Genomic DNA, 19593 nt, shown 5'->3' with positions numbered 1-19593 from the left:
AAGTGGATCTTCGCTACAAGCAAGGCTAAAAGAAGTTCTCAGGATGAAGGAATTTGATACTAGGAAGACTTGGCTGTCCATGACAGAACAAAGAACATTAGAAATGGTAAATCGCTGATTAAATATAGAAGGCTATTATTTTTCTTCATTTAAAAACCGTATAGGAATATTCAAAGCAAAAATCATGGCATTGTCTTGTGGGATTTATAACATATGTAGATGTGAAACAAATGTCAACTATACCATAAGAACAGGGTGCAGGACAACCCCAGCACTTTGGGAGGCCAAGGTGGGGGGGGTCACCTGAGGTCAGGAGTTCGAGGCCAGCCTGATCAACATGGAGAAACCCCATCTCTACTAAAAATATAAAATTAGCCGGGCATGGTGGCACATGTCTGTAATCCCAGCTACTCGGGAGGCTGAGGCAGGAGAATAGCTTGGACCCGGGAGGCGGAGGTTGCGGTGAGCCGAGATCGCACCATTGCACTCCAGCCTGGGCAACAAGAGCGAAACTCCGTCTCAAAAAAAAAAAAAAGAACATGGTGCAGGAGACCTCTATGAGGTTGCAAGGTTTCTACATTCTGTGTGAGGTGGCATAATATTAAGTCTAAATAGACTGTGAAAAGTTCAGAATGTATAGTGTAATCACATAGAAACCACCAAAAAAGTGCTGCAAAGAGACATAGCAAACAAGTGTCACGCACACAAACTGGTGGCTGCTTCTCTCACAGGATGTTGTGCAGGTGCTGCGTTTAGAAAAGGCTGAGTCCTCACTTTCATCATTGGGCATGCTCTCAGGGCGTCTTCCTTCATGGAGAGGGCCCAGCAACGGTTCCCTGAAATGTTGTGACCTCCTGGGGAAGAGTCGGTCTACAATCTAAGGGACGCCCCAGGGATGGCCGGAGTGACGACTATCTGGTGAATCAACACATGCCAGACCATAGTCTGTCAGTCTTTGAGCAACTTTCTTAGGGGAATGCCTCCTAGAAAAGACTAAAGGAAATGACTTGAATGGTTAAACATTTAAATCTGTTTTATAAACATTTTTTTTGCTGGTGAGCCTTCCTTCATATTGTATGTCGCCTCCAAGGGTCATGATAAATCTGTTTGATTTGCTGCTGTGTTCATCTTAGAAATGAAAGTGGTGCAAGGGTAGCCTCGGAAGAGGCATCAGAGGCCTTCGCATCTGTGGCCTGCCCTGAGCCTCTTCTGGGAATGGCACTTGCAGCGTTTGTGTTCTCTGTGGTGCTCTGGTGCTCCATGCCCCTGGGGATTACGCTCCTGTGACCGCTGGACAGGCTGCTGAGGGCCTGGGAGATAGTACGAATCTCCCTGGCACCTCACAGCCCTCTAGGCTGGAGAACATTTGCCTGCAGACATTTCCTTACGATGCAGTACATATGGTTTTGTGAAAGAACTGAGCAAGAAGAATTTGCCATGAATAATTCATGTGCAATTGTTTTCAAAATAGAAAGTTTTTTTCAAAGCAAGCAACCAGAGGCTCACCGCGGCTGTGGGTGCTTCTGCGGGGGCCACAGCTTTCTACCTGAACACCAGTGCCATCCTGTGCTGGGACAGGCTCCTCTGCAGAGCTGGGCCGGCGACCATGTGCAGATGGCACAGAACTGTCAGCATTCCCAGTCACGTGCTTCCTGTCCAATTCCACAGGCAGGCCCTGGGGATAGCCTCGTAATCCTGCATTGCCACCCGCCTCAGTTCCCCTGGGCAGCACTGCAACACTTCCATCCCTTCCCTTTTCTCTCAGCTGCTAGCCTGGCACCAGCCACATCACAGCCTGTTTACTGTTAACCTCCACACGCAGGAAGCCAAGGCCAGGCCTGACTGATTGGACCAGCGTAGATACAGTGCGCACTTTCACAGTCAGACTGTCAGTTATTTACATAAACAGCGAAAGGGAGAATAAGCCACAGGGGCCAGCTCCCTGGTCCTCTTCCCGAATACCAAAAAGGATGACACCGAAACAAAGGAAGCTGATGACTGCGCCGCAAGATGTGGAGTGCCCTGTTGCCGAGAGCCACGTCCAGACTGCAGCCAAGTGGCTTCCCTTCTGCAGCTCTAGTGTGAGGGGCCGGGGCAGAAAGCCCCTCACCCTATCAGAACCTGGAGGCGGGAGAAACTGTCTCCTGACAGCCTTCCTGGAGAGATAGGGAGGCAGGTGGGAGGTGGGCTCAGGGCAGCTCCTTGGAGGCCTCCCGTCCTTTCAGGCTCCACAAAGGCTCAGACTGGCCTTTGCCTATGTGGCCTCTTTGTATACATGGAAGACACCAGGGCTCCATGGCACAGCTGCTCCCCGCTCCCCCTGGGCCATTTCCTGTCCATTTTCATCTCCTCTCCTTTTTGTCCAGGCTCCTGTGACCTTATTCCAACAGTAGATCTCATCACAGTGGTTAATAAGAAGAACGAGGTTTGAGGATGGGCGTGGTGGCTCATGCCTCAGCATTTTGGGAGGCCGAGGCAGGTGGATCACGAGGTCAGGAGATCGAGACCATCCTGGCTAACATGGTGAAACCCTGTCTCTACTAAAAATACAAAAAATTAGCCAGGCGTGGTGGCCGGTGCCTGTAATCCCAGCTACTCGGGAGGCTGAGGCAGGAGAATCGCTTGAGCCCGGGAAGCAAAGGTTACAGTGTGCATAGGTAGCACCATTGCACTCCAGCCTGGGTGACAGAGTGAGACTCTGTCTCAAAAAAAAAAGAAAATAACTGGGTTTGAACCCCAGGTCTGCCGCTTTCTATTCATATGTCTAAGAAAAGTGACCCAAACTCCCTAAGGGTCAGTTTCCACAGCATTAAAATGAGGTTAGAAAGAGTGCCTTTCTTGAGGCTTCTGCTGAGGATGAAATGAGATCCGTGTGGAGCCTGTACAGCGCCCCGCACAGTGCCTGGCACACACGGGCACTAAGTGGTGCTGCGCAGTGACCATGATGAGGGCGACACTGCAGCACGGCCTCACCTGGTCCCTCCGTTCCCTCCCTAACCGCCTCTTCCGCTGAATGCAGCGAGCATCGCTGCGCTGCTCCTCCACCTGGAACTTACTCTGGCTTCCGGTGACATCTGTTGACTTTATTGATGATAACCTGTGTATTCCTCACCCCTCAACACACTTTCTTCACAACCCATTGGCAAACCCAGTTCTCCTAGAAAGCCTTCCATCCCCTGTTCCGGGTGGGGTTAGTCATTCTGGACGTCTTTGGCCCCTTGGCCCATAGATGCATTTAGAACTGTGATTCTGTGTTCTTTTCTGGAGGAAAACCCATGTTTTCCCATTTGGATTGTGAATACTCTGAGATCAGCAAAGGTGGTGCCTTCCATCTGCCTCTATCCACCCAGCATCCCTTCTGTGGGTGGCTCACATCCACGCAGGCAGCTCTGTCTGGGTTTTTGGCCAAAGGGCATCATCTTTTCGGTAATTCCTCGGGAGACGTCATCGAGACGATTCCACTTCAGTATTTGCAAGGCAGGGAAGAGTGTTTTCTTGGGTGCTCCGTCTGCCCCCAACATACCCAAAACTGAAACAGTAGATCATGTGTTTTGGAGGGAAGGAATCAAGAATAACTTTCAGCAAGTGGACTAGCATATAGAGAAGAAAAATGCATTCATGGATGGCCACCCCCATTTAAAAAAACACAGCCGCTTTTCATGTAAACTGGGATCATAATGAAACTTGAATGAAAACTTCAGTTTTCCCTCCTCAAACTACCTTGCTTGCTTTATTTTGTTTGCTTGAATATATGTGAACATAAACCTAATGTATGAGACTCTAAAGCCATGGCAGTGACAAGTGTGGCTTTGGGTATCTTGGATGGCACGGCTTGGAAAAGTCTGCAGTGGCGCCTGTGGGCCTGAGCACCATGCCGACTGTGCCACTTGTCCCTTCGTTCACTCACTCACCCAACAAACACAAGCCTTGTGGAAGGCCCAGGGACACAGGAGACTCGGTCCCACCCCCTGGCAGCCTGTGGGTGGGGTCAGACAAGTAACAATCATGAGCCCTGCTGTGAACCAGTGCAGGGGCAGGAGGTTCTCGGGGAGTAGTGACCCGCGGACAACCTAACGCCTCTCCACCCTCCCCTGTCTCCCTCGTCAGATACTGGAAGACACTGGGATGCCCATGGACGATGATCAGTATGCCCTGCTGACCACTAAAATAGGCTTCGAGAAGGAAGGGATGAGCTATCTTGATTTTGTGGCAGGATTCGAAGGTAACTAACGGCCAAGTCCACACCCTGTGGGATGCGTCCTGGGTGACACCGCACGTCTTCGCTAGCAGTGCCACCAGGCCACTCGGATTGAAGTAGCACAAGCTGAGATGTTGAAACGAGGTGTCTTCCGGGGCTGCAAACAACCATTTTTATTTAATTTTATCTGACCATGTTCAGAACTGTGAGTGCAGAACTTTGCCTGAAAGAGTCTTCTACAAACTCAGAGCACAAATGGTTTGGAAAGTTTGTGCCCCAAAGCCTGTTTCTTCAATCACACCTCACGGCCTTTAAGATTTTCCCCTAATGTAGTTGCTGGTTATCTGTAGTTAACAATACCATACACAGGCAACACAAATATTACTCCTCCCTATGGACAGAGAAGGATGCAGAGATTCTAAAAGGCCACCCAGCCCCGCCCCCAGCCCCGCCCCCACCCCATGTTAGGAAACCCATCTTTGTGCAGTGTGCTGGGGCCACCTCTCCACTCACTGATGCTGCTTTCTCACATGCCAAAGACATTTTGGTGGACAAACAAGCCCTCTAGAGAAGCTGCAGAAATCACACAGATATCTCAATGGAATACTCTTTTGCTGCAAATACCCTGCAGGCTGGCTGGGCGGAATGCAGGAGCCCCGTGCATTTTTCATTTTCCAAGCCTTGGGTCTGGAGGTGACCGTGTGAGGTGGTGAGTTTCCCAGAGACTCAGGCTGGATCCTCGCCAAGGTCCCCCTAGCCTTGTCAGACTCATTTGCCACCCCTTAAACAGAGAGGTCCCACACTCCTGAAAAATGGCATCATGAGAAGCCAGAGCATTTTAGAATTTCAGCACTGTCCCTGGGTAGATGTTTTGATATTTTTTAAGGAAAATAAGAAGGAGAAGGAACTCACCTGCATTTTAGTGAGTGTGTCCCACCTGCCAGGTGTATTCATTTTTCAGGTGAGGAAATTGGGGCCCAGGGTGCGTAGGTCACTTGCCCGAGGTCCCAGTGCTGGCGAGGCCGTCACAGCTGGAACTGGACTCCATCTCTGTCACCTGCTCCCGGCTTCTTGGCTGCCCGTGCTCTCCTCCTCTCACTTCCTGCTCCTTCTCTCCCTACCCATCTCCTCCCTGCCCCTCTAAGCTGCTTTCTCACACGTGAAGATTCTAGCAAGGTGGGGAGTGAGGCCCTGTGTGGCCCCTGCTAGGGGTCAGGGGGATGTGGCAGAGGGGTCAGGCGGTGGGGTTGGGGGTGTTATCTGCCAGGCAGTAAGGAACCGGAGGGAGGCCACTTGCAGCCTCTGCAGTGAGGCAGGTGAGGCAGAAGTCAGGCTCAAGAGGGGCAGAGGATGCCCACGAGCTTGGGGCGCCCTGTCCCCCATCCATCTGCCCACCACACCATGGGGAGGGCGCAGGAGCAACAGGTACAGAGAACCACGTCTGGAACCAAGTCCCTGGTGTGTAGCCTGGCTTTGACACAAGGTCACAATCAGATGACCCCAGCCTAATGGAAACGGGGTAGACATGGGAGTTTTTTGTTTGTTTGTTTGTTTTTGTTTCTGTTTTTGATTTTTGAGATGGAGTCTCACTCTGTCACTAGGCTGGAGTGCAGTGGCATGATCTCAGCTCACTGCAACCTCGGCCTCCTGGGTTCAAGTGATTCTCCTGCCTCAGCCTCCCAAGTAGCTGGGGCTACAGGCATGCACCACCACACCCAGCTAATTTTTGTATTTTTAGTAGAGATGGGGTTTCACCATGTTGGCCAGGATGGCCTCGATCTCTTGACCTTGTGATCCGCCCACCTTGGCCTCCCAAAGTGCTGGGATTACAGGCGTGAGCCAACGCGCCTGGCCGACATGGAGTTTTTAAGGAGAGGTTACACTTCCTTCCTTAATTTTAGGGGAGCGAGAGGGCATGGGCAGTAGGGAACCAACTGGGTCTTAGTATCAGACAGCCTGGATTCAGCTGTGCTGTCCACGAGCTCCACCTCCCAGGTGAGCCGGGGACCCCTGAGCCTCACCGCCCCCTAGGTAAAGTGCTTGGGATGATAGGTTTTCTTGTGTGTAAACAAACACGAAGACCTTCTCCTGAGCGTTGCTGGAAGGACCAAAAAATAGATGAAGGCCTCAGCATCTTACTTAAAAGATACACAGTCAGGAAATAGCCACTGAACTAATGGATGTTGAATGAATTCTATATTCTTGTCTTTAGGACATGATTCCAGGAAACAAAAAAGAGGCAGGAATTCTCATTCTCCTCCTCTGGGAATTGGGAGATGAACAAGAGACACAGGACAAGTAAACAGGGTGCCAAGTGCGGTCTGTGAGGGTGAAAGGAGGCCCCACAGTCTGCAGCATGGTTCCTCCTGGAAGAGGAGGAAAGTGTCTGAGAAATCAAAGGAAAAGAAACTAGATAGTAAGAAAGTCAATGCTGTGTTCAACTCACAGGAGGGTACCGTATGGGGTTTTAACAGGATTCGGGACAGGCAGAGATAAAATGTTGATGTAGAAATGAAGCCGGTGGGCCAGGCATGGTGAGTCACACCTATAATCCCAGCACTTTGGGAGGCTGAGGCAGGCGGATCACCTGAGATCAGGAGTTCAAGACCAGCCTGGCCAACATGATGAAACCCCATCTGTACTAAAAGTACAAAAATTAGCCAGGCGTGATGGCGGACGCCTATAATCCCGGCTACTCAGGAGGCTGAGGCAGGAGAATCGCTTGAACCCAGGAGGCGGAGGTTGCAGTGAGCAGAGATTATACCACTGCGCTCCAGCCTGGGCAACAAGAGCGAGACTCCGTCTCAAAAAAAAGAAGGGAATGAAGCTGATGGGCGCTAATGGAAACCCTGATCTTTGTAATTGTTCCAGATCCTCCAATGAGAGGGCTGGAAACCACTCCGCCGCAGCCTCCAACTCCTTCAAAAAGTTACGTGAACAGCCACTTAATCACCGCAGAAGAATGCCTGAAGCTTTTCCCCAGGAGGCTGAAGGAGTCATTCCGGGTAAACCGTGACTGTCTGGCTCTGGGCTTCTCTAGGCCTCCCCTGCTCCCAACCACGCAGCCCAAGTGGGTGTGAGTCCTGGTGTAGGTCATGTCCCGGTCAGCCCGAGGGACACAGAGCATTTCCCTCTGCAGACCCAGCATTGGTCAGAGAGAGGCGTGTGGGGAGGATGGGGCTTCCTCCCTCCCTGAGGGACCCCGGTGGACACTTTGCTGGCAGAAGGGTAAGGAGACCCTTTTCACAAGAGGTGGGTGTTGGTGGAGAAGAAGCATGACAACCCACGGTACAGCGACTTTGAAACCCATTCATCCATTCCCTCATCCATTCACCCACCAAACAAGTGTTATACACTTACTATGTGCTAGAATCTGTGCTAAATGCTGGGGATGAAAGCTACCAGCCCCACCCCAGGGAGCTCAGTCTAATCCCAGACACAGATGGTAAACAGACAAGTCATATTCATAGTAATTGGCTGTTGTCGAAGGAACTGGAGCATCCTCTGGAGGCACAAGGAAAAGATCCCTTTAAGGAGGACTTCCTGGAGGAGGTGGCCCCCACACTGAATCGTAAGGCCTAAGCATGGGCTGGCCAGGAAAGGAGGGAGCAAGCCATAGATGAGGCAGCCTGAGCCAGGCCAGGACAGACAAGGCATGGGCTCTGGGGAAAAGCATGTGGCTTGTCGTGGTGGAGGTGTGCATGGCACGTGCAAGTTGTAACAGACAAAACAGAAGTAGACGGCAGCCATTCAAACATAGAGGCCGGTACAAGATGATCTGAGCTCTTTTTGTGATGAGAAGTAAAAGAGGGTGAATAAAGCTAGGGAGATCAATTCAATAAGGCGAACCCCGAGACAGGGCCGAGGGTATCAGGGAGTTAGACTGCGTCCTCACCCCGTGGGTGGAGGGAACACATCCAGAGGCAGAATGGAGATGGGTGAAGTCCAGAAGGGAAGGGGCGGGCAAGAGACTGGGTATCAGAGCAGCCTGGGGGGCTGTGGGGAGGGCAACACCCCATTTCCTGTGCTCTGAAGCATCCTCCCCAGACTGATCACCCCTGCAGATTCATTTTGGTTACCAGGCTCCCGTTTCAACATGCCTGTGCATTTACGACGGCAGTCCAGCTTAGACTTTCTAGCAGGGCTCAGATTTTGAACATTCTGTCCAGTTTTCAGAATGTGCATCCTAATTTTTGGTTTGAAAAAATATGATCGCCATATGCATACATGGAGAAGGATTGGTCCTATGATCTCATCCAGGCTAAGTGGCTGGCCAAGAGGAGCACTCTGGGAACCACTGGCCTGTGGGCTCCAGCGTGGAGGAGGCAGGGGTCATTTAAGTGGGGAGTGCCTGGTCCTCCAAAGGAGAGCCGGGCTGGGTGGGAGGCAGCGGCCGCTGCAGGGAGAGAGAGCAGAACGGAGGCAAAGGCTCCAGGAGCAGACTCCCTTCTGCGCTGGTTGGCAGGGCCTCCGTGGGCACCCTAACTGCAGAGGCCTGGCAGCTGCCTCACTGCACCTTGCCCATTGCAATGCAGGCCCCTCCCTGTTCCCTCTCTCAGGCTCTCTCCTCTCTCCCTCACACACTCCTCGAGTCTCCCAGTGGGGGCCGTGGGAAGCCCAGCTCCACGCCACATCGTTGCTTTCCTATCTTTACGATCAGTGAAGCTTGGCTACAGCCAACATATATCCTGTGTTTTCCAAAGAGATCTTTATTTTAAATAATTAAATAATGAATTCATTCAACAGACCGTCACCAACACCCACTCTATCCCGCCAGAGAATTTATCAACTAGTGGGTGAAACAGAGGAGTGAACCCCTAATTGCCAGTTTTTGTGTGAGACAGGCTGGATGCGGGTTATGTCCAGGGCTCGTGAGGACTTGGCTTGTGTCCTTGCAGGTATACGCAAAGTGGAAAAAGCACGGGTCTCAATTTTTTAATGGGATGGTACAGTCGCTTTCTTTGAATTTTTTTGGTAGAGACAAAGTCTTGCCACGTTGCCCAGGCTGGTCTCAGACTCCTGGGCTCAAGCGATCCTCCCATCTCAGCCTCCCAAAGTGCTGGGATTACAGGCATGAGCCACTGTCCCTGGCCTCATATATCTTTTAGAAACAAATAGGATTAACCTGTCCCCCCACAAATAGGGTCACAGTACACTCAGATCTCTGCAACTTCACTTTCCAATTCATCCTGGACTTCACAATTCGTCTTGGACTCCTGGCCCTCGCAGGATGGTCTCATCCACGTGCATCTCTGACCGGAGTGCCCACTGTGCTCTCAGGATACATCCTGCTCCTGCCTGGCCGGCCCACAAGACCCTTCACCCCTCACCCTTTCCTGCCTCTGAGCCTTTGCACATTCTGTTCCTTTACTTGGATGGCACCTCCCCTTTGACCAGTGAACTCCTCCCCAAGCTTCTGTCCTTCTCAAGCCCTTCACATCAGCTGAGAGATCGGCCACTGCACATTCCCCTCTCTCCTCACGTCCCTCACAGCACACAGCCCACAGGGTGCTGCAGTTAGATTCACCAGTGAGCCCCAAGCCATTTCTACATCATTCACCACAGTAACCCAAGGGGCTGCCTCTGCCACACTGCACATGACCGATTTGTATTTGCTGACTGAGCATACCACACCTGATGCCAGGCAGCGAACTGGAGGGCCACACACAGGGCCTTGTGTATTCTGATACCTGCAACCACCGTGTCAAGTAGGTTTAATGTTCCCCTGTTATGCTGGAGACCTTGAGGGTCAGAGACAGGGAAAAAGTGACACAAAGCCACACCTCTAGTACATGGCACCATCAGGAACTGAAATAACACCGGCTCGATTCCAGAGCCTCTCTACTACGCACTAACATTGGGGAAGCTGAAGACTGAGATTTGAGGAATGATTAGTTTATAAACTTGTGAAGATTAGCCATGTATGATCTCATAGCATCTAGCTTGTCCCTCGAGTCCAGAATCCAGGCTGGCCCCACCTGGCCCTCATACCTCTGTCCCTGCAGTAATCACGCTGGATTGCCGTGATTTGTTTCCTGTCTTGCTTCCCTAGTAGACAGTGAGGACCTGGGTGTCAGGGGCCGCATTGCAGTTATGGTGTCTGTGTACCCAGCAGAGTGCTCGGTGCTTAGGAAATGCTGCTCCTTCATGTCCAGCAGCCCCATCTCACAGATGTTATGGTGAGCATGGCTCGGAGAGCTGGGGCTGCAACAGGGAACAGATCAGAGCCCGGACTCGTGCTTATGTTCTAGGGGGAAGTGCAGTGGACACAGAAACCTCTACTAGGTCAGGTGGTGACATGTGCCAAAGAGAAAAGTAGAGGATCGTGGGAGGCCACAGGCCTGTCAGGGCTGATGCCGTTGTACAGAGGAGTCAGGAAGTGCCTCTCTGGAGAGGGGACACTCAGAGTCATGAAGGAGCCAGAGCGAGCCCTGCGGACACTGGAGAGGGCTCCTTGAGACGCCCTGAAGCAGGCTCGGCCTGTTCAGAGAACAGTGAGGGGACGGGTGGGATGGGGCTGTAGACGGGCTTGTGGGCCACGGCCAGGCCTTGGCCTTGGACTCTGAGTGAGATGGAGAGTCAAGGGGGTTGAGCAGAGGCGCCTCCTGCGTGACGTCAGCTGTAAGGGATCGCTCGGGAGCGATTGCACACAGCAGAGGCCACAGAGCCGACGATGGCAGCTGGGAGCCATCACGAGGTTCCTGCAGGACTCCAGCGACCTTGGGTGGGGGCTGAGGTGGTGGGCCTGGGAGAGGGGGTCCAGTGCTAATGCACTCTGAAGGGAGAGCCAGCGGGATGTGTGGGCAGACTGGACGTGGGTGTGAGAGGAAGCAAGGGCTCAGAAGGGCTCCCAGGTTTGTGTCTGAGCAACCAGGAGGAAAGAGCTCCACTTACTGAGACGGGAAGACTTAGGAGGAGCAGGGTGGGGACAGGGGGTGGAGGTCAGGAGTTTGATTTGGGCCATGTTCAGTTTGGCATCCCAGAGAAAATGTCCCCAAACCACTGGAGATGTGAGGCTGTGGGTTGGGGGGCTTGGGGCTGGCAGTGTAGAGGGAATCATAAAGAAACAGATGGGCCTGTGCCCCGGGAGGCCCCCTCGGGCAGAGTTAGACATCAGCCTCACTGCCACACTGTATTGTCTCCCAGAGGCAGGGGCGGCATCTTTTAAATTGATTTCCACAGTATTTAGTGTGGCGATTGCACATATTAGGTGCTGAATAATTTTTGGTGAATGAAGGTATGAGTGAATACAGAGAGAGCTTTCCACAAAATCCCCACACATTTGCATGAGACACTTGGGTCACATCAGGTCTTGCTTGATATCCTAAGTAACCTCCGTGGGAGGAGCCTGTAACAAGAGGGGACAAGAGCAATGCCGCCAGAGCAGCCAGGTAACTCCCAGATGAGGGACTGCGTCAGGTGCCGATGGAACGAGGTGGGTTGGGGCCACATCAGTTTTTCAGGCCTGAGACCCAGGAAGCAGGTGCATGCAGGAAACAGGCATTGGCCCCGGGCAGAGCCTTGCACTTGCTATATGATCTTAGGCAAATGGCAAGCGCAACAAACAGCATTTTAGAGTGCCAAGAAAGCCAGGCTCATTCTAAGCACTTTGCATCATTAGCAAATTCACTCCTCACAAACAAGCCAAGGAAGCAGGGACTGTCATAGTCCCCATTTTACAGACGAGAAAACAGAAGCACCACAAGGTTAACTATCTCACCTATGGTGGCGTTGCTAGTAAGTGGCAGAGCTGGGGTTTTCACCTGAGCCACCTGCCTGCAGAGTGCACGCTCCATCACACATCAGGGTCTCTAGTCATGGGTTCCCAGGGAACCCTGAGCCTCTGTTTCCTCATCTGCAAAATAGGAATCGCTGTGCCCTCCAACCAGCGTGGTGGGCTGAGCGGAAGTCCTTCAGATGTGGCAGGCTTGTGGATCCCAGACATAGCTGATCTCTATCACAGTCATCGAAACAGAGGCCTGGCCTTCGGGTGGCTCCTTGGCGTGAGATTCAGTGCAGTATTTGTTTGCCGGTAGACAGAAGCAGCCAAACGTTATGAAAGTGATATAAAAAGTTGTGAGCAGGATGTTCATACACACCAGAAACCTCCAGCACTTTCTCCTTCCCTTCCTTCCTGGACTAGAAGTATAAGCTCCACAAACTGAGAGTGTGGAAGGAAAAGGAAAGCGGCCTGTTCCTTTCCCCGAACTCTTTGCATTCAAAGAAGATCGTTTATATCCCCTGGGTAGCTGGAGAGCTTTATAATTCCTTGGGAAAAGCAAAGCATGGTGAGGATATTCCTGGAACAGCCGAGTCTCTAAAAGCAATAGTTGGGGCCCAGCCAAGCTGCCCCTCCTCACGTGGAGATGAGGCTGTACACATGGGGGTAGGCATGTGTTGCCGTCCGGGGCTCACGGGGAAGGCCTTTGACATGTGTGTTTTGTTTTTAGGACCCCTACTCTGCCTTCTTTAAAACAGATGTTGACAGGGATGGCATAATCAACATGCACGACCTTCACAGACTGCTCCTGCACCTACTGCTTAATCTCAAAGACGACGAGTTTGAGCGCTTCCTTGGCCTTCTTGGCTTGAGACTTAGTGTCACTTTAAATTTTCGGGAATTTCAAAATTTGTGTGAGAAGAGACCATGGAGAACAGATGAAGCGCCTCAAAGACTCATTAGGTAAGAAGGCAGCACGGTTCTGTGTCTCTAATATATGCCGGCCCGTGCCACTGTGATGTCCGGCATTTCCACGGCGTCTGCAAAGGGATACAAATAATGGAGTGATTATTTTTTTCTTTTTCTTGGTTCAGAAAAAGTTGTACAAGGAATATGCATTCAGTGTAGAACAACCAGAAAATACGGCCCTGGTCTTACCACCTGTGAGCATCATTTTTATATTTTGCTGGGTATCACTTCAGTCTTTTTTCATATGCATATACTTACATATGTGTGTGTGACACACATATATAAATATATACATATATATGTGTGTGTGACACACATATATAAATATATACATATATATGTGTGTGTCTTTTTTATATGCATATACTTACATATATACTCATATGTATATGAAAATATATATATACACACATACATATATATATATACACACATACATACATATACTTATTTTTCTATGTATTAATCTGGGTTCAAAAATATATGCTTTTTGCTCAGTCTTTTAAAATTGAAGCTTGGGAGACCTGTGAGCACAGCCTGTCCTCTGTCCAAGGCTGGGCCCAATCTCTGCAGGGGCAGGCGGAGGGCTGTGCACCAACTCTGTGCAGATAAATCTTTGTCAAGTGAACACAGTAACCTTCTTCTTCGGGAACTGATGCCTCCTACCTCCTCTTCACCTCCAGATGTTAATCTAGGTGATGGGTGTGAATTTGGGGAATGCAGACCATCTTGTAGTAATTGACGGGCACTGAGAAGCTATCTACAGGCACTGAGAAGCTATCTGTGCCAACTGCCTCAGGAGACGAAAGAACCTCCTCCAGCCCCTCCCTGGGCAGTGCTGCCCCCTAGGCCCCTGCCCAGCCCATATGGCCTCACCCTTAGCCAGGAGAATCTCGGTGTCCAGCTGAGCTCCAGCTCAGTGCTGTTCCCTTGGCCTTCTCCCAGGGAGCACGTACACTCTTTGAAGGCACAATGGGGCTACCATCCAACCCCATCCAACAGTGGCAGCAGGGGATCACCCGTCCCCATCGGCTCCCTGCTGAGATCTGCCGAGAGCCAACATGCATGAATGAAGTAGCAAGTCAGCTCCTCCTTGACCAATTATTATTACATGAGTAATTCTGAAATGCTGTGTGCTATGCTAGTACCAAGGTGTGTCTTCTGATGTGATGATACAGCATCATAGTGACACTCACTTTGCTGTTTTGCCCTTGAGGCACTCACAGTCCCCAGGGGTTCTAGACAGGTATCACATCTACCTAGACAAGGGCAGCTCCCTAAGACTGGAGCCCCTGGAAGCCACAGCCACTGTGCCAGACTGTTGTGACACTTGGCTAGGCTGCAAAAGGCCCTCTGATCTTGCACGCTGATTTTTCCCCCTGAATTCGTAGGTTTTATTTTGTCTACACTAAAAAAAAATAAAAAAAATTGAAAAGCAAGCAAGAAAAAATCATGATAGCAAAATGATCATCCAACACGTAAGTTGGACACCTGCTTCCAACGGCTCAGGTTCTCAGGAGCTTTAATATGAGACTTGATTGCCTAACATTAAAACAAACAAACAAAATTCTTCCCAAAAAATTCTCTGGAGAAAGTTCATTTTCCATTCTCTCCAGAACGAACATGGAAAATTTCAACTGCAAAGTGCAGTTTTCCCATTCAGATGACTCAACCTTATTATTTGTATGTATACACTCACTCATCAAATATTTACTAAGGGCCTACTATATGCTAGACATTGTCCCAGGACTAGATGGTACAACAATGAATAAGACCCAGATGCTCCTTTTGAGGGGCTCAGGGTCGAGTATGAGACAGGTACGAAATAGAAGATGACCCAAGTGCCACAGGAACAGAGGGAGGCGCCCGTGAGTTGCTCAGGAAAAGGAGGGACATTTGAGCTGGATCTTGAAGTTTGAGTAAGAGTTTGCCAGGTGCAGGCTAGAGGAAAGGTCATTCCAGGCCAGGGAAGAGCATTTGTGGGATCACAGAGGCAGGCGGGAGTGTTAAGCACTTTTGGGAAATGGGGAGAGAATGCATGTGTGGGATCCACCTGCATGGTGGGCCTGGTTGGGGAGGAGGCCAGGAGGGCAGAAGGGCAGGCTGTGAAGGACGTCACCTTCTATCAGTAGGCAGAGGAGTAGGCCGTATGCTATGGAGTGAGGGAGTTACACTGTGCTTTAGAAAGATCCTTCTGTACCCTAGAGTGGAGGATGGACACAAAGGAAGAGAGGCTGCAGCTCAGTGAGCACTGGCTTGGTCCGGTCCCCGGGGTGTGGTGGACCCAAACCAAAGCACTGCTTCAGAAAGCTAAGCCCACCCTGGCCACGCCCTGTGTTGTGTTTCCTGAAGACATGTCCTTTAATACCCCAGCAGCCCTGAAAGGAGGCATTCCCAGCTGGCTTCACAGATGAAGGAGTGGGGCTCAGAGAACAGTTAGTGACATGTCCATAAGGACACAGATAATGAGCAGTGGGGCAGGGATTTGAGCCCAGGAGTCTGTTGGGAGGGGCCACCTCCTCTGCCTGGAGAGCCTGCCCTGTTCCACCTCCACCACCAAGCAGACCTGGATACCACCCCTTTCTTTTTCTTTCTTTCTTTTTTTTTTTTTTTTTTTGAGAAGGAGTCTTGCTCTGTCGCCCAGGCTGGAGTGCAGTGGCGGAATCTCGGCTCACTGCAAGCTCCGCCTCCCGGGTTCATGCCATTCTCCTGCCTCAGCCTCCCAAGTAGCTGGGACTATAGGCGCCCACCACAATGTCCGGCTAATTTTTTTTTGTATTTTTAGTAGAGACGGGGTTTCACCGTGTTAGCCAGGATGGTCTCAATCTCCTGACCTTGTGATCCGCCCACCTTGGCCTCCCGAAGTGCTGGGATTACAGGCGTGAGCCACCGCGCCTGGCCGGATACCACCCCTTTCTAAAAGCCTTCCTGCCCTCTTGGTTGGGCCCCTCTGCACTCTGGGTCTTCACTTTCCACCTGCATCATAAAAACACAATACTTTGGAAAATGCTAAGAGTTCATAACTTTGCTGAAAAGAGGACACTATCTTGTTTGCTTCATAACTGCCAAACATTTTCATTTTAAGATATATAAATACCAAGTAGAATGATTGGTCCAATGACTTATTCCTTTTTTTTCTACTTCTTCGATTCCCTTCCAGTCCTTGTTTAAAACACACTTGCCTTGACCATTTATCCACTTACAGCCTGCATGGAGTACATTTTAATGCACAAACATCTTAAAAGATGAAAGAATATTCTCATGTGTCCTTTTAGCAAAATTAGATAGTCCATCACCAAATACCGCATGATCAGATCCTTCCTGTTGGATGACTAACTGAATGAAAATACCAAATTTCCTTTTTTATCCTTAGAAATATATCATTCAGTCATCAAGCTCTTCGGCTGCTACGATCAATGTCACCATCATCTTTGGAATCTAGAGTGCTGTTCTGTCTCTCTGGCTTCCTCTTCTGAATCATCTCATTATTGTGAAATCTCTTCCTTTCTCACATTTTCTTCCCTTAGCCGTTTGGGCATAAAGAACGAATTCTGAATTTCCAGCTGCATTCAGTGAAATCTAACACAACACCCCGAGCATGGTGTCATTGTCTTCTTTTTACATTCTTGAGAAATACTGTAGAACTTCGGGCATTGCAGCAAGAACACTGAAGGGTGATGTCCTAGTGGTGTTTCATTTCAACATTATCTCATCCTGCCAGGTGATTCTATCATTTTGGTTTTGTTGTTATCTCTCTCTCTCTCTCTCTCTCTTTTAGCAAAGTTAGGAACAGTTGAAGAGTAATAATGAAATATTATTTAGGATAATATATTATTTAGGTTAGATATAGTAAGATTAAAATCAACATCACTAAGACCACATAACAAATGGATCCAGATAATAATTGCAAAGTAGAATGAGTTTGTTTGTTTTTGTTTGCTTGTTTGTTTTGAGATGGAGTTTCGCTCTTGTCACCCAGGCTGGAGTGCAATGAGCCATCTCAGCTCACTGCAATCTCCGCCTCCCAGGTTCAAGTGATTCTCCTGCCTTAGACTCCCAAGTAACTGGAACTACAGCTGCGTGCCACCACGCCCAGCTAATTTTTTGTATTTTTAGTAGAGACGAGGTTTCACCATGTTGGCCAGTCTGTTATCGAACTCCTGACCTCAGGTGGTCCACCCACCTTGGCCTCCCAAAGTGCTGGGATTACAGACGTGAGCCACTGCATGCCAGAATGAGTTTTATTTTATAAAGAAAATAAGTGATTTATTTTGTAAGACATCTAAGCATAATAAAAGTCATGAATACCAGCCCTGATTTTGGTATCATGGCACTGCTAGCTTCATAAAATGAACTGGCAGTATTCCTTTCTATTCTATTTTCTGGATTGTATAGAATGGTTATTCTTTCTTAGATATTTGATTGAATTAACCAGTGAAATCATCAAGTCCTGGAATGTCGTTTGTTGGAAGGTTTGTAACTGTAAATCCAGTTAATTTAATAGTTATTGGATTATTCAGAGTTTCTATTTTGTCTCAAGTGAGTTTTGCTAATTTGCATCTTTCAAGATGTTGGTCATCAAGGTTGTCAAATTCATGGAATTAATATGGTTCATGGTGTTCTTTTAATTTTTTTAAAGTATCTGTGAAGTATTTAGTGAGATTCCTTATTTCATTTATGACTTTCATAGTTGATCTCTTTTCTCCTTCTTCATCAACTCAGCTAAGGCTTCTCACTTTCACAGATCTTTTAAAAGAACTAGCTTTTGTTTTTATTGATTTTTCTCTATTTTTCTGATTTCAATTTTATTGATTTTTGGTCTTTATTATATCCTTCTTTCTGCTTGTTTTGGATTCAGTTTATCTTTTATATTTCTTAAATTGGAAACTCATAGTTTTTGTTTGAGTCATTTTTTCTCTCATATAAGCCATTAATGTAATGTATTTCCCTGTAGGCACTGATTTAGCTGCATTTCACAAATTTGGATATGTTGTAGTTTTAATTTTTATTCATTTCAAATTATTTTCTAATTTCCCTTAAGACTTCCTCTTGGATCCATGGATTATTTAAAAGTGTGTTGTTTAATTTCAAAATATTTGCATAGTGTTCAGGCCAGGTGCAGTGGCTCATGCCTGTAATCCCAGCACTTTGGGAGGCTGAGGTGGGCAGATCACTTGAGATCAGAGTTCAAGACCAGCCTAGTCAGCATGGCAAAACCTCATCTCTACTAAAGATACAATAAATAAATAATAAACAAATAAGCCAGGTGTGGTGGTGGGTGCCTATAATTTCAGCTACTCAGGAGGCTGAGACAGGAGAATTGTTTGAACCTGGGAGGTGGATGTTGCAGTGAGCTGAGATCGCACCACTGCACTCCAGCCTGGGTGACAGAGTGAGACTCTGTCTCCAAAAAAAAAAAAAAAAAAATTGCATAGTGTTTAAATATTGTTCTGTTATTGATTCTAGTTTAATTCTGTTGTGGTCAGAGAACATATCTTGTGTGATGTTAATTCTTTTCAATTAGTTAAGGTTTGTTTTATGACCCTGGATATGGTCTGTGTTGGTAAATATTCTGTGTATACTTGAAAAGAATGTGTATTCTGGTGCTGTTGGGTGGAGTGTTCTGTAAATGTCAGATCAAGTTGGTTATTAATGTTGTTCAGGTCTTCTATATTCTTGATTATTTTCTGTCTCCTTATTCTATCAGTTACTAAGAGAGGAGTGTTAAAGTCTCCAGCAATAGTTTTGAATTTGTCTATTTCTTTTTCTAATACTACTAATTTATGCTTCATGTATTTGAAACTCTGAGAAAAAAGTTGTGTATTATAATTTCCTAGATATTTACCATTTCTGTTGCTATTCCTCTCTTTCTGAAGTTCTAAGTTTCTCTCAGCTATCATTCTTCTTCCCCTGAAGAACTTCCTATAGGACATCTTTTAGAGCAGGTCTGTTGGAGACAAATTGTCTTAGTTTTCTTCGATTATAATATCTTTATTTATTCTTTATTCTTGAAAGATATTTTTGCTGGATATAGAGTTTGGGGTTGACATTCCTTTTGTTCCAGCACTTTAAAAATGTTGTTCCATGGTCTTCTGGCCTCCATAATCTGTGGCAAGAAGTATGCAAGTATTCCGTTTTCTCATATTTAATATGCCATTTTTCCCAGGCTTCTTTTCTTTTCTTTTGTTTTTTCTTTTCTTTTCTTTTTTTAACTAGGTCTCTCACTCTGTCACCCAGACTGGAGCGTAGCGGTGCGATCACAGCTCACTGCAACCTTGACCTCCCAGGTCCAAGTGATCCACCTCAGCCTCCCAAGTAGCTGCAATCACAGGTGAGCACCATCATGCCTAAATTTTGTATTTTTTCTAGAGACAGGGTCTTGCCATGTTGCCCATGCTGGTCTCGAACTCCTGAGTTCAAGCGATCCTCCCATCTCAGCCTCCCAAAGTGCTTGGATCACAGGCATGAGCCACTGCACCAGACCATTCAGGCTATTTTAGAGATTTTTTTTTTTTGATCTTTAGTTTTTCAGACAATTGATTATAATTTATGATTTGACTTGTTTGACCAGGGTTTTTTGGTGGTTTTGTTTGTTTGTTTTGTTTTGTTTTTGTTTATCCATTTTTGGATTTACTGAGCTTCTTAAATCTGTAAATGTATGTTTTATGCCAAATTTGTGGCATTTTCAGCTATTATTTTTAAAAAT

General features: G+C 48.2%; 1 protein-coding gene across 15 annotated transcripts in view; it reads left to right on the top strand.

Moving 5' to 3' along the window:
- The window catches only part of EFCAB6 (EF-hand calcium binding domain 6), a 306732-nt gene that overhangs the window by 181744 nt on the left and 105395 nt on the right, over positions 1-19593 (top strand). For all 15 annotated transcript variants that reach the window (XM_054543760.2, XM_054543758.2, XM_063722923.1 and 12 more), the window contains 3 exons: positions 4108-4222; positions 7070-7203; positions 12649-12881. In XM_054543760.2, the coding sequence (XP_054399735.2) occupies positions 4108-4222; positions 7070-7203; positions 12649-12881 (482 nt within the window). The remainder of the gene's footprint in view (positions 1-4107; positions 4223-7069; positions 7204-12648; positions 12882-19593) is intronic.

Source organism: Pongo abelii, chromosome 23 (genome assembly GCF_028885655.2).
Source record: "Pongo abelii isolate AG06213 chromosome 23, NHGRI_mPonAbe1-v2.0_pri, whole genome shotgun sequence".
Lineage (NCBI taxonomy): Eukaryota > Metazoa > Chordata > Mammalia > Primates > Hominidae > Pongo > Pongo abelii.
This window is presented reverse-complemented; position numbering and strand designations above follow the sequence as displayed.